The 13,706-nt window shown below is 42.1% G+C and overlaps 2 protein-coding genes across 3 annotated transcripts in view; one reads left to right on the top strand and one right to left on the bottom strand.

Moving 5' to 3' along the window:
* The window catches only part of brip1 (BRCA1 interacting helicase 1), a 233,200-nt gene extending 229,508 nt beyond the window's left edge, over positions 1-3,692 (bottom strand). The window contains 2 exon segments of the mRNA XM_033046369.1: positions 401-546; positions 3,539-3,692. Of these exon segments, the coding sequence (XP_032902260.1) occupies positions 401-493 (93 nt within the window). The 5' untranslated portion in view covers positions 494-546; positions 3,539-3,692.
* The window catches only part of ints2 (integrator complex subunit 2), a 56,256-nt gene continuing 46,208 nt past the window's right edge, over positions 3,659-13,706 (top strand). The window contains exons 1-3 of one of the 2 annotated variants that reach the window (XM_033045800.1): positions 3,659-4,307; positions 5,563-5,870; positions 12,686-12,824. In XM_033045800.1, the coding sequence (XP_032901691.1) occupies positions 5,578-5,870; positions 12,686-12,824 (432 nt within the window). In that variant the 5' untranslated portion in view covers positions 3,659-4,307; positions 5,563-5,577. Of the gene's footprint in view, positions 4,308-5,042; positions 5,222-5,559; positions 5,871-12,685; positions 12,825-13,706 lie in introns of those variants that run through there. The other variant, XM_033045801.1, reaches the window with a different exon arrangement.

Here is a 13,706-nt window from a genome sequence, read left to right as displayed (position 1 = left end):
TATAAATTACAGTGAGATTAGTCACATTTTAGAATGTTGCTGTTCTCCAATAAATGCAAGAATCCTTCAGCATATTACGTTTTCAATAAGAGATAATGAAAATGCAGGCCAATGTGTGCAATTGTCTCAATTTATAAAAAATCGGAAACATTAAGATTAGTAAAATTATGGCTGGAGCCATGGACTATGCATTGGGGTATTACTGGATTTTAAGAACATGGTTTATCCAAGCAGAATTGCTGTAATATTTAAATAGAATCAACAACATGAGAAGTTGTGTTTTCTTGGAGACATCCTGCTCCTCTAGGAACGCCACCAATCTTCCGTCTATGCGTTAAAACTCAAGACACTGGTTACCATTCAAAATGGTGTGTTTATTTCTCAAATATGTGAAACTTACTGAATTCATCATGGCAAGCTGGGATGGATACGCCTTGCATGGAAAAAGAATTTTCACTCCACCAATGGTATATTCTGATGGTGATGATGCCATTTTAATTAACTAATCCCAATACACATTGAGAAAATACAATTTTGTGTTTCAATCTGCAAAAGAAATTTAGAAATTATGTAGAGAAAGGGCATATTCAATATTAAAAATTCTACTCAACACTACACTACTCTCATCAATTCCTCCCCACCAGATTCTACCACTCACCTACACACAAGGGGAAATTTAGAGCAGCCAGTTAACTCACTAACTTTCATGTTTTTGGCATGTGGTAGGAAATCAGAGCACCCAAAAGAAACTCACGTAGTCACAGAGAAAACGTGATCCCAGGTCTCTGGTGCTGTAAGACACTGACTCTACAAGCTGCACCATTGTGCTACGCCTGAGTTTGAAATTTACATGAAACTAGATGGAAAAAGGGAGAATTATAGCGTTTTACTGTTGAAGCCATGCTGTTACTAATTTATATAAATAAATAGGACAGCACAGTGGCCTAAGGTTCAAATGAGCAAACATCAATTTACTGCCCAGACAGGGTCAATCGGCCCATTAGGCCCATCTGGCTCCCAGGAGAGCAATCTACTCACCTTTCCTCTGGAGCACTGCACTATTAACTCTCTTGTGATTCTTTTTGCCACTTACTCACACAAACAGATAATTTGCAGTAACCAATGAGTGTGCAAATATAACTTTGGGATGTGAGAGGTAACCAGAGCACCTAGCATGGTCACCGGGAGAATATGCAAACTCCTCAAATACGCACCTGAAGTCAGAATCAACCCAGGTCTCTGTAGTTGTAAGGCAACAGTATAAACCACTACACCACCATGTCTGCAAGGAAATGCTTCTCCACAATTTGTGCAAAAGATTTGCAAATGAAAAACTTAAGCTAAAAACAAACTGTGGGAGGCACTCAGCAGATCAGGAAGCATCTGTGGAGGGAAATGGATAGACGATGTTTCAGACTGCTGAAAAAGGGTCCCGATCCGAAATGCCACGTCCATTTCTCTTAACATTTCTGCCTGATCCACTGAGATCCTTAAGCAGTTAGAGAAGTCAATGTTCATACTGCTGGGGTGTAAGCTACATCTATAAAAATAAATACATTTTGGAAAGCAGAAGGGTTTTAAACAAATATATAAGTTATTTAATTGTAAAAGTTGCAGCTTCTAAATTATTTTCATTAGAACTCTTATTCTTTACAATAAAAAAATGTGACTTTCAACTCCATAGCATCACTTACGATAAAATGCAAATTTTAAGTAGTCCAATTCAGGCAAAGCATATTATGTCACTATTTTCACATCTTAAAACCTGAATATTTGCACTTCACTAAACTGATGTACCACACTTGTCTGAAATCATTGTTTAGTTATTCTGTTGCTTCATGCATTACAGTATGATGATGCTTTTCGAAAAATAAGCACCTTTTATCGACAATAGTGGACAGGTAGTCCAACCTATGCCATAAATCTACGACAGTTTCTAAAGTCCCATACCACCTGAAATACGCGATTCTCCGTGCAGAAAAAGAAATAAAATCCAAGCATACGAAAAAGCAAAACTGAGAAATTCATTGAGGTGATTAAAACTCATCCAGGAAATTATTCTTGATTTGAATTCCCTGCGGGCTTATTTTTGTAAGAAATATTTGCCCTAAGCAGAATCAAGACCTTAGCCCTGTCAATTTTAACAAATTGTTGCTGTTTATTCTTGGTCACTTTGACAACAAGTATACATCAAAATACAATTATTGGCAAGCGTTACTTATTGGCAATCTGTATTTACATTCATCCCCATAAAAATGACTAACCTATGTTAAAATGCTGCACTATAACACAGGAGGCTATTTGACCGTTGTTACTTTGAGTGAGTTGTATTGTCAGTACTACGTATTTTTCTCTGGTAGAATATTTGAAATCAATAATTCTGTTTTCACAAGACAGCATAGATTTATCATTACTAATAGTTCAATTCTGTTGGAATGCAGGACACAATCAGAAGTTACCAAATTTCTATTAATGATTAATGGGTTTCTTAAAATCCAGTCGTCACAGAAAAGGAAACATTTTGCCAGAACTTTGACTAAAGAGACGAATCTTCATAGTATTTCTAAAAGTCAAATGATTTCCAAAGGTGTGGACTGAACTATTACAATGATGTGTTTTGACAAAAGCTACATAGTATAGAGCTACTAAAAGCAATACATCATAGAAAAATGGATAGAAACTTTTAAAATCTTTAAAATTGCTAAGTAATTCAATACAGTGGGCACAAATATGTTTTCACTTGTCAAAACAAAATCTATGGGTTGTAATTACAAGACTGCCCCTCAGAACTTAAATAAGGAATTCAAGAGAAACATTGTATTCAAACGTTCAGAAAATACAGGACTTTCTGTCACCAAGAATAATTGCAGCAAGCAGTTTTAGAGAATCTGACAAAGGCATGAGGGGAGGTAAAGAAATGTTAAATTTAATGACAGTGTGATGAGGTTGGAGGAGACTAGACCACAAACACTGAAATTGACTAATGAGATCGAATGGCCTGTTACCATGTTGTAAACATTATACAACAAGGGTCGAACTATGCACAGGGTAATGAGATTTGGTCCAGCCAATTTTATCAACATGGGATGGTACAGTACAGGGACAAGCCCTTTGGCCCAGAATATGCCAAACATGATGCCAAGATAAATTAATCCTCTGCCTGCATGTGAACATTCCTCCATTCCTTGCATAGCCACGTGCCTATCTAAAAGCCTCTTAAACACCACTATCGTGTCTGCCTTCACCACCATCCCTGGTAGCGTGTTGCAGGCACCCATCACTCTCTGTAAAGAAAACTTGTCCCCGACATCTCCTTTAAACTCTGCCCCCTCTCACCTTAAAGCTATGCCCTATAGTCTTTGACATTCCCATCCTGCGAAACACCTATCCATCTCAGTTTTACATTCGATCTAATTCAATTCTCATTACCTTGTTAGCAAGTCAAAATGAGCAATTCTTAAACCACGGACAAAGAACTGTGAGGCAAAAAAAAAATTGCCACAAATTAATTAAGATTTTAAAAATATATTTTACTCACAGTTCTCCAATTTTGTTTGACTTCAAACATAAATCGGACAACATCAGTTCGCGCCTTCAACTCATCTCAATCACGCATGCGCCGGACGCGAGTCCCGGCCCACGCGGCGCAACAGCTGACGGGTTGAGCGCGTCAAATCAACCTGCAGTCCGCAGCAAAGATGGTCCGCAGATCATTTGTCACCAAGAAGGGTCTCAATCCGAAAGGTCACCCATTCCTTCTCTCCAGAGATGCTGCCTGTCCCGCTAAGTTACTCCAACATTTTGTGTCTATTTTCAGTGTCACCAATCAGTGTTGTGTGCGCTGATTGTTGTGTGCGCGCCTGCTCCGGGAACCTGGTTCCTTGCGGGGCGGTTGCCATGGAGACTGCCCCGCAAGGAACCAGGAGACGCCGGCCCGGCCCGGCCCGGCCCACAATTCCATGTGGCGGTTGCTACCAAAGATGGTTGCTACGGTGTCTCGAGGGGCAGAGTTTTAATCCTGTCAGATGAACTCGGGCATAAAGGAAGAGATCTTGAAACAGAAATGCACATATACTTTCAATTCCGCCCCTTCACTGCAAACACTCTGAGAACATTTAGTTAAACTTCAATTTGATAGGTTCGCCAGAAGGGGAGGAGTGGCGTGCACGCGGATGGCGTGGCCGCAGAACAGGATGAGTTTCTCGGTTCATGGGATTACGCGAGTTCGGGGATTTAGTTAGAACTGGGCCTCACTCGTCATTTTTTCTTTTATTTTTAAATCCGAGCATCATTTGGTTCCTAAACAGGTACGTAATTTTAACTGAAGTAGGAGAATATTGTTGTTACAATTAAGTGAAGTGTACTGTCAGTACTCCGTATTTTTCTCTGGTAGAATATTTGAAATCCTATGACAATTCTATTATTTACATCAAACGTTTTAAATCGTTTTATGATCCAAACTGGATGTATCAGAGAAATTATAAAAGCTTTTAGATAAGTTTTAAAAGCTTTAAAATTATTAGCAAATCTTTATGTTTCCTTAATTGCCGGTCCATTGGTTTTATAATATGATATTTAGACACAATATTTAACACATTTGGAAAGTGGCCATTCAAATCAATATTGACACCAAATATTGTGTGCCGGTAATAATGTGCTGTTGACAAATCATGAAAACTTATGTGCTGAACTAATGTTGTTTGCCAGAGACCTGTCAATAGGTTTCTTTTTTTTTGTTCTAAAATTCAAGAATTTCACCACCTTGTGAAGAAGAAATATTGACGAATCAAGCTTTGAGTGATGGTCTTGTAAAGTATTTAAAATGGTATAGGGATTCTGCATGCAGCTACTGAGAATCAATTTTGCATACATAGCTTGGGGAGAGATCAACCTGTAAACAGAACTAGTTAATTCAGAAACAAAAACATACCCATTTCCACAAAGGGCAGTGGCAATTTGAAATGCTGTCATCTCCAAAAGCTGAGGATGCTGGAAGAAAGAAAATAGTGACTATTAATATATTTTAATTTTCTACTGTTGCTGGAAATATCGAATTAAACAGAAAATGTTGAAAATGCTCGGCAGCATCTGTGGAAAGAGAAGGGTACTGGGAATTAAATGTTAACTATTTCTTTTACCACAAACGTTGCCTGATCTATTGAGTGCTTCTAGCATTTTTACTTTAGCATTTGGGAATATTGTCAAGCACCAAAGAATCTAGCGCAAAGGCAGGTAAATTAATTTATGTCCAGTTCAGCCATTCCCTAATTGTGTGGCTTACTCCAGTTCCTAATATTTTTAAGGAGTGTGGGACACAACCAAAGATAATTGCAAGTGTGCTCAAAGATGTATTAATGAAACCCTTTTAACCTACATGGGGAAGGAAAAGCAGAGACGTCTTTCTGAGTTATGAGGTCTTAAGAAATTCATTGGAGGAGCTATCGGATAGCACACAAAACAATACTTTTCACTGTATCTCGGAACATGTGACAATAATAAACTAAACATTTGCCTATTTATTTCTGAATTGAAAATTACTTGCAAATGTTATCTTCTATTCAGGTGCCTTCAACAAAGATGACGGAGTTTACATGCCTACAGATTGTCAGTTCCTTTGCATTTGAGGCTATGCAGAAGGTGGATGTGGTGAAGCTGGCAGCACTAAGTGACCCAGAGCTGAGACTGCTGTTACCCTGTTTGGTGAGAATGGCTCTTTGTGCCCCAGCTGATCAAAGTGATGCATGGGCTCAAGATAAAAAACTCATCCTCCGCCTCCTGTCTGGGATTGAAGCTGTCAACTCTATTGTGGCTTTATTATCAGTAGATTTCCATGCACTGGAACAGGACGCTACAAAAGAACAACAGCTGAGGTATTTAAATATTACTGGTATAAATAAAAGGTTATATAGATGCCAAGTGATTAATATGTGTAATTTTGTTGATAGTCTTGTTGGCAACATTTTTTAAGAATATTAATTATTTGTGCTTACTATTACAATTTTAACCTCAAGTTATTATATCTCTAGGATGAAAAATTGCTAGATTGTCATATTTTAAAGATGACTAAATAACCAAATTCTTCATAATTGACCGTGTTGCATTATCAGAGCTGCCATATTTTGGGTGGGATCCAAAACTAACATTAGTTGTCCTCTCCTGGGCAGATGCAAAGGTATTCTGCAAAATCAGGTACCGTGTTTACAAATCTATTGTGCAGCTGCAAGCAAGAATTTCATTGTTTCATTATGGTACATCTCTATCTCTATATTTATAAAACTCTGATCTTGGATGTGTATTTATTTATTTGTGTATTTGTATATTAGTCTGTGATTCACATCTCCTCGAAAACACGACACGCTAATGGTGACATTTTTTCATATTCCGATAGAGATTTACACCAGCAGTTACGCAACAAACAATGTCAAAAATCGTTTGTTGTGTTGAAGGGGACCGGACCCAACGGGTCCCACTTGGTCTAATATGACAATAAAAGTCTCTTAACAAAACAAGAATGAGAGTTCTCCCCAGTGTACTGACCAGCATTTATGCCTCAACTAGCATTGGGTCAACATCCAAAAACAATTTTGAGCATTATATTGAAGTTGTTTGTCTGTCCTTGTGCACAAATGAGCTGCCATGAGTTTTCATGCCAAAATCTAGAGGATCTGTTTAGGTTATGGGGGAAGATGTTTAAAGGGGTTCTAAGGATATTTTTTTCCTGTTGGATGCTCACCCAAGCAAGTATGAAGTGTAGATGGAATCAATAGTGGGGAATCTGGTCCACGTGATGACTGGACTTACACTTTTACTGGCAAAGGGAAAATTTGAGAATGGCAGATCACATTGTGCACTGCCTGAGTGAGTGCTGGAAGTGAGTAATCTCACAACATTTAAGCATTTAGTCAAGCACTTGTATTGCAAGTCATTGACGGCTGGGAGGGTGACCTGATAGAATAGAAGTAACTAAATTTCTGCGAGATGTATATAGATAGCTGATCTTTTTCCCAAGGTGGAAATGTCAATTACTACAAAGTATAGCTTTAAGATAAGAGAGGGAAATTAAAAAAAAGATGTACGAGACAAGTTTTCTTACACAGAATGGGAGGTGTCTGGGTCGCACTGCTGGGCAGTTGGTGGAAGCGGATGCAACAGTGATTTTTAAGAGGTATTTAGAAAGGCACGTGAGCATGCAAGGATGAAGGAATATGGATCATGTGTAGGCAGATGAGATTATATTAATTTTGCATCTTGATCGGCACAGAAAGGATACAGAGAAGATTTGCAGGTGGAAAGGGTGCAGAGAAGATGCAGCAAGCGGACAAATAGAACGGCCAATAAAGGCAGTGAAATGTCATTGGCAAGCAGGATTAGTCACCCTGTTATAGGAAAGATGTTAACCAAGAAATTGCTAAGATGTTGCCAGGACTCTAGAGACTGAGCTATAGGCAGAGGTTGAGCAGGCTAGGATTCTTCCTTGGAGCGTCGGAGGATGAGGGGTGATCCATTGTACAAAATCATGAGAGGAATAGATCGGGTAGACGCACAGAACCTCTTGCCCAGAGTAGGGAAATCAAGAACATAGGTTTACGGTTAATCCGAGGAGTAACTTTTTCACACAAAGGGTGGTGGGTGTATGGAACAAGCTGCTGAAGGAGGTAGTTGAGGCAGGTACTATCGCAATGTTTAAGAAACATATAGACAAGTACTAGACTAAGTGGGACCTGTTGGGTCCCAGCATCACACGGGAGGGCTGGTCCCCCAACGCAATATTCCACCTCTCCACCAACTCCAATATTGGTCGCCAGGGGTGGGGAGGGGGTGGAGGGCTTTCTGGTGCGCTAGTATGGGTGTTGTGGGCTGAAGAGACTGGTTTCCAGAGGGCTAGCATGGACATTGTGGGCCCGAATGGATTCTTGGGCTGGCAGCTCAGTCACTCAAGCCTGTTGTGCTGGCAGCTCACTCACTCACAGCTGGTGGGCTGGCAGTTGACTCACGGCTATTCCTTGAAATTCCACTTCAAGCAGGGTGCAAGGCCACCAAATTCAAGTGCAGTTTCATACCATTTCAAGCAAGGTGCAAGGCCACTAAAGACAGCGAGTCGTGACCTCTCCCTCCTCCATCTTGCAGAGACTGAGCCACGCCCACACTTCTGGGTTTTATAGTCCCTCCCACCTCCCACCAGAAGGGGTGTGCCCTTCATGGCATGATTGACAGGAGAGAGAATCTCAACATTTTTAAAACACTAATAACTCTTATTTTTTTTTATCGATGGGATAAATCCTTGGCACCTGATAAGCGGAGGGGGACTCTGAGTAAGATGGCCAACGATTACAGCCGTACGTGGTAGTGTTATTTCTAAAATCATTATAAAGCGCAAACAGGAAGTGGTCAAGATTAGACTTTTAATTATATAGAAGGCAAGGCAACTTTAATTAGGCAAGGCAACTTTAATTTGAATTTTGTTTTGAATTTATTTAAACAGGGACAATGCATATTGATAAACATTTACATGTAAATATGCAAGATTATAGCCATTAGCTAATTTCCATCTTTAGTTCCTTTGGCAGCAAAAATAAACAATTATACAAGACACACAACCAACTTAATTCCCACAGACATCCATCACAGTAAGTCTCCTCCTCACTGTGATGGAAGGCAAAGTCTTGTCTCTCCCCTGCTCTCCATCCTCTCTCGATTTTAAAGCCCCCGGCGGGCGATGGTAATTCCCGTGGCCGCTAAGAGCGCGCCAGCGATGTAAGGCCCTGCTCCGGGTCTTAATCTTGGAGCCCCCGGCGGGCGATGGCAAGTCCCGCGGCCATTAAAGCCGCGCCGGACGATGTGAGGCCCCACTCCGGGTCGTTTTCAATCCCGCAACTCGGGCGGGAGAAGTTGCCGTTGTGGGAGCTCTGAAAAGCGAGCTCCCGATGTTACCGTCCACAGGCCTGCAGCTGGAGCCTCCGAAGCCTCAAAGTCTGGTCGCAGCCGAGCGCCACAACAGCTGACCACGCTCTGAGGCCGGCCAGCCCCACGATGGTAAGTCCGCAGGCTCCGTGACTGGAGCCCCCAGGTCGTTTCGGCTAGAGGCTGCTCCACGGTGCTAGGCCCCAACGACAACGGAAACCCGACAGGGAAAAGGTCGAGTCTCCCGTGCAAGAAAGAGATTTAAAAGTCCCCCCCACCCCCCTCTCTCCACATATACGCACCTAAAAATAATATAAAAACGAATACAAAAACCACAGCAAACGGGACAAAAAAATGTAAAAAAGGACAGGCGAACTGCCGGGGCCGCGCCATTACAGCGCCGCCATGTTAGGCTACACAGCTTTAGCATTTCCAAACCAAAGGCAACACAGCTTTAGCATTTCCAAACCAAAGGCAACACAGGTTTAGCATTTCCAAACCAAAGGCAACACAGCTTTAGCATTTCCAAACCAAAGGCAACACAGGTTTAGCATTTTCAAACCAAAGGCAACACAGCTTTAGCATTTCCAAACCATATTTTCAAACCACATTCAGGGCACTGGCAGATCAGTAAAACCACATACAGTTTAGTAAGTGTGATTTAGCCAAAAAGTCACAGCCGTAAGTGGCAGCGTTTTTTCTAAAATCAATATACAGAACAACAGGAAGTGGTCAAGATCAGACTTTTAATAATATAGATATGGATAGGGACTGGATTAGAGGGATATGGGCCAAACGCAGACAGGTGGGACTAGTGTAAATGGGAAATATTGGCTGTGTGGCCAAGTTGGGCCGAAGGTCCTGTTTACTGGCCTGTGGGCATGCCGGAAGAATCAATGACACTAACTCAACAGCATGAACATTGAATTCACCAGTTTCAGGTAACCTACACTTTCCATCTCCTGATCTACCCAAGTCCTCTCATCATGCACACTTTTCTTTCCACTCCATCCCCTCACCCTGCCCTGCTCCCTGCGCTGCTCCTGCACAAGTTCCTTTCCCCTCCTCAGTTCAGTTTATTGTCACATGTACCGAGGTACAGTGAGAAGCTCTTTGTTACGTGCTAACCAGCCAGCCGAAAGACAATACATGATTACAATCAATCCATTTTCAGTGATTAGATACATGATAAGGGAATAACGTTTAGTGCAAGGTAAAGCCAGCAAAGTTTGATCAAGCATAGTCTTATGAACATCATAGAGGTAGATAGCAGTTCAGCACTGCTCTCTGGTTATGGTAGGATGATTCAGTTGCCGGATAGTAGCTGGGAAGAAACCGTCCCTGAATCCGGTGGTGTTCGTTTTCACACTTCTATACCGTTTGCTTGATGGGAAAGATGAGAAGAGGGAGTGGCCAGGGTGCAACTTGTCCTCGATTGTGCTGCTGGCCTTGCCGAGGCAGCGTGAGGTATAAATGGAATCAATAGAAGAGAGGTTGGTATGGGTGATGGCCTGGGCTGCATCCACAATTTGCTGCAATTTCTTATGGTCCTGGATGGAGCTGTTCTGAAACCAAGCTGTGATGTATCCTGATAAAATGCTTTCCATGGTGCATCTGAAGAGGTTGGTGAGAGTTATAGGGGACATGCCAAACATCTGTAGCCTTCTAGGGAAGTTAAGACATTCGTGTGCTTTCTTAGAAACATAGAAAATAGGTAAAGGAGTAGGCCATTCGGCCCTTTGAGCCAGCAACGGCATTCAAAATGATCATGGCTGATCATCCAAAATCTGTTCCTGCATCTACCCTGTCCAATCCTCTTAGAATTTAATATGTTTCTATAAGAATCCCTCTCATCCTTCTAAAGCCCAGTCGACTCATTCTTTCATCATATGTCAGTCCCGCCATCCCGGGGATTAACCTGGTGAACCTACGCTGTATTCCCTCAATAGCAACAATGCCCTTCCTCAAATTAGGAGACCAAAATTGCACACAATACTCCAGGTGCGGTCTCACCAGGCCCCTGTACAACTGTAGTAGAACCTCAGTGCTTCTAAACCTAAATCCTCTTGCAACAAAGGCCAACATGCCATTGCTCTCTTCACTGCCTGCCTTACCTGCATGCTTACTTTCAGTGACTGATATACAAGCACACCCAGGTCTCATCGCACCTCCTCTTCTCCTAATCTGACACCATTCAGATAATAATCTGCCTTCCTGTTCTTGCCACCAAAGTGGATCACCTCACATTTATCCACATTATACTGCATCTGCCCACTCACCCAACTTATCCAAGTCACCCTACAGCCTCATAGCATCCTCCTCGCAGCTCACACTGCTTTGTGTCATCCACAAACTTAGAGATGTTACATTTAATTCCCTTGTCTAAATCGTTAATATATATTGTAAACGATTGGGGTCCCAGCACTGAGCCTTGCGGTATCCCACTAGTCACTGCCTGCCATTCTGAAAAGGACCCGTTAATTCGTACTCTTTGCTTCCTGTCTGCCAACCAGTTCTCTATCCATGTCAATACCCTACCCCCAATACCATGTGCTCTAATTTTGCACACTAATCTCTTGTGTGGGACCTTCTCAAAGGCTTTTTGAAAGTCCAGATAGACCACATCCATTCTACTTGGTACATCCTCAAAAAATTCCAAAACAAATATTTCTTTGTTGTTGCTTCAATATGGGTGGTCCAGGAGAAGTTGTTGGTTATATTGACTCGGAGGAATTTGAAGTTTTCAACGGTAGACGCAAAATGCTTGAGTAAAGGGCCTGTCTCACTATCACGACCTAATTCACGACATTATTTACTCGTGGATGATTTTCATAATGCTAGAAAAACGACCCGACCTACTTGATGCCACGAGTACCTACGACTAGCATCACGGCCTGCTACGACCGCATGACGACCATGCTGTGAGTATGAGTCAAGGGCAAACTCGGCAGAGGTTGTGAATTAGGTTGTGAAAGTGGGACAGGCCCTTAAGATGCTTCAGTCTGAAGATGGGACCCGACCCGAAAGGTCACCATTCATCCTCTCCAGAGATGCTGCCTGTCCTGCTGAGTTACTCCAGCACTCCAGCACTCCAGCAACTCTACCTTCGATTTAAACCAGCATCTGCAGTTCTTTCCACTTGAAGTTTTTGACCATCTCTACTTCGGCACCATCAATATAAGCTGGGGTATGTGTATCACTTTGCTTCCTGAAGCCGATCACTATCTCCTTTGTCTTGCTGACGTTGAGAGAAAGGTTGCTGTCTTGTCATCAGGACACGAGGTTCTCAATCTCCTTCTCCGCCACCTCCTTCTGCCCGTCATCCACCACTAGCTTCTCTGGGTCCCCTATTTCCACCTGATTTCCACCACCTTCCCCCACCCCCAACCCATTCCCATTTACTTACCATCTATCCTTCCAGTTTTAGATTTCTCTCAGACTTTTTATGAAATTTAATAATGTGCAGCCATTTGTCTTCTCCACTTAATACGTCCAGCCTTTTGTGACCATCTCCATTCTTCTCTGCCCCCCTCCCCCAACTCATTTTCTAATTAACCCCTCCTGCCTATAATTTGCCAGTTCTTGCCCTATTCCCACTCCCTCCACTCTCTACCAGCTATCTCCCTTCTACTCCAGTCTTGAAAAATGGTCCCAACCCAGAACGCCATCTGTCCATTTCGCGCCACAGATGTTGCCTGACCTGCTTGAAATACTCCAACAGTTTATTTAATCATTTGATGTTTTCAAAAAATCTTATTTAAGGCCTTTACTTTCCCCATGACAGGCACAAATTGGGTGGAGCAAATGGCGAGAGCATCCTGGTGTCACAGTTGCAGCATGGCCTGGCTTTGGAGTTTGAACACAGCGACTCTCCTCGTCGGCTCCGACTAGCTCTGAGTGAATTGCTGGTAATAATGAACAAGGTAATGAGTGATAGTCTGCCTTGCACCTAAGGCAGAAATTGGACTCCTTCATTTATGTTCTCCCTATCCCATACTACATGCAATTACCTTTCCGGAAAATCCAGAATGTGCGTTGAGATCCTTCACAAGATTAAAGTTTTCCTTGGCTAAAGTGTATACATATGAACTAGCTGATGGTGGAGCATGCTGAGGATCACTGAATTAGAAAATAAAACCTTTTCTTGTAGAAACTGACATACACCACAAATAATCACACTCGTAGCTTTCCTGTGTGGCTAAAACAAAATGTTCTTCAGGAATAGCATTGTCCACATTGAAGTTCATGATTGGTTCCGGGCATTTTATGAATAAATGAGAACGACTGAATTGGAAAATTTTAATGTTTCGTGAAATATTGCTGAAAAGGACTAATTGATCATGTATATAATTTGATCTTTGCAGCATGCAAATTTGACTGTTTGCCGAAGAACATTTTGAAATACTGTATATCAAAATATATCTCCTGACAGGGGCGCCACACGATTGGCAGCCCTGCCAACAGTCTGTCTGTTTTTTCGTCTATTTTTTTATTTTTAGTGTTAATGTTCTACGGTTTGTTTTATGTGGGGGAAGGGGAAGGGGGAGTGGGTCGGGGGAAACTTTTTTTCAGTTTCTTACCTTGCCGGAAATGCGATTGTTTTCCGGGTCATATCTCTGGTCGCTCTGCGGCCTAACATCGATGGAGCTGGAGGCCTCCTCGAACTGACTTTGAGCCCCACCGCGGACTTAACATCAGAGTCGATCCCTTGCCTGGGATCGCTCCAACCGCGGCCTGCAGACTTTACCAGCACGTGCTCGCAGTCTCTTTTCACATTGAGCAGTAGGGTTAGGCCTTGAAATTGT

Source organism: Amblyraja radiata, chromosome 28 (assembly GCF_010909765.2).
Source record: "Amblyraja radiata isolate CabotCenter1 chromosome 28, sAmbRad1.1.pri, whole genome shotgun sequence".
In the NCBI taxonomy this organism is placed as follows: domain Eukaryota; kingdom Metazoa; phylum Chordata; class Chondrichthyes; order Rajiformes; family Rajidae; genus Amblyraja; species Amblyraja radiata.
This window is presented reverse-complemented; position numbering and strand designations above follow the sequence as displayed.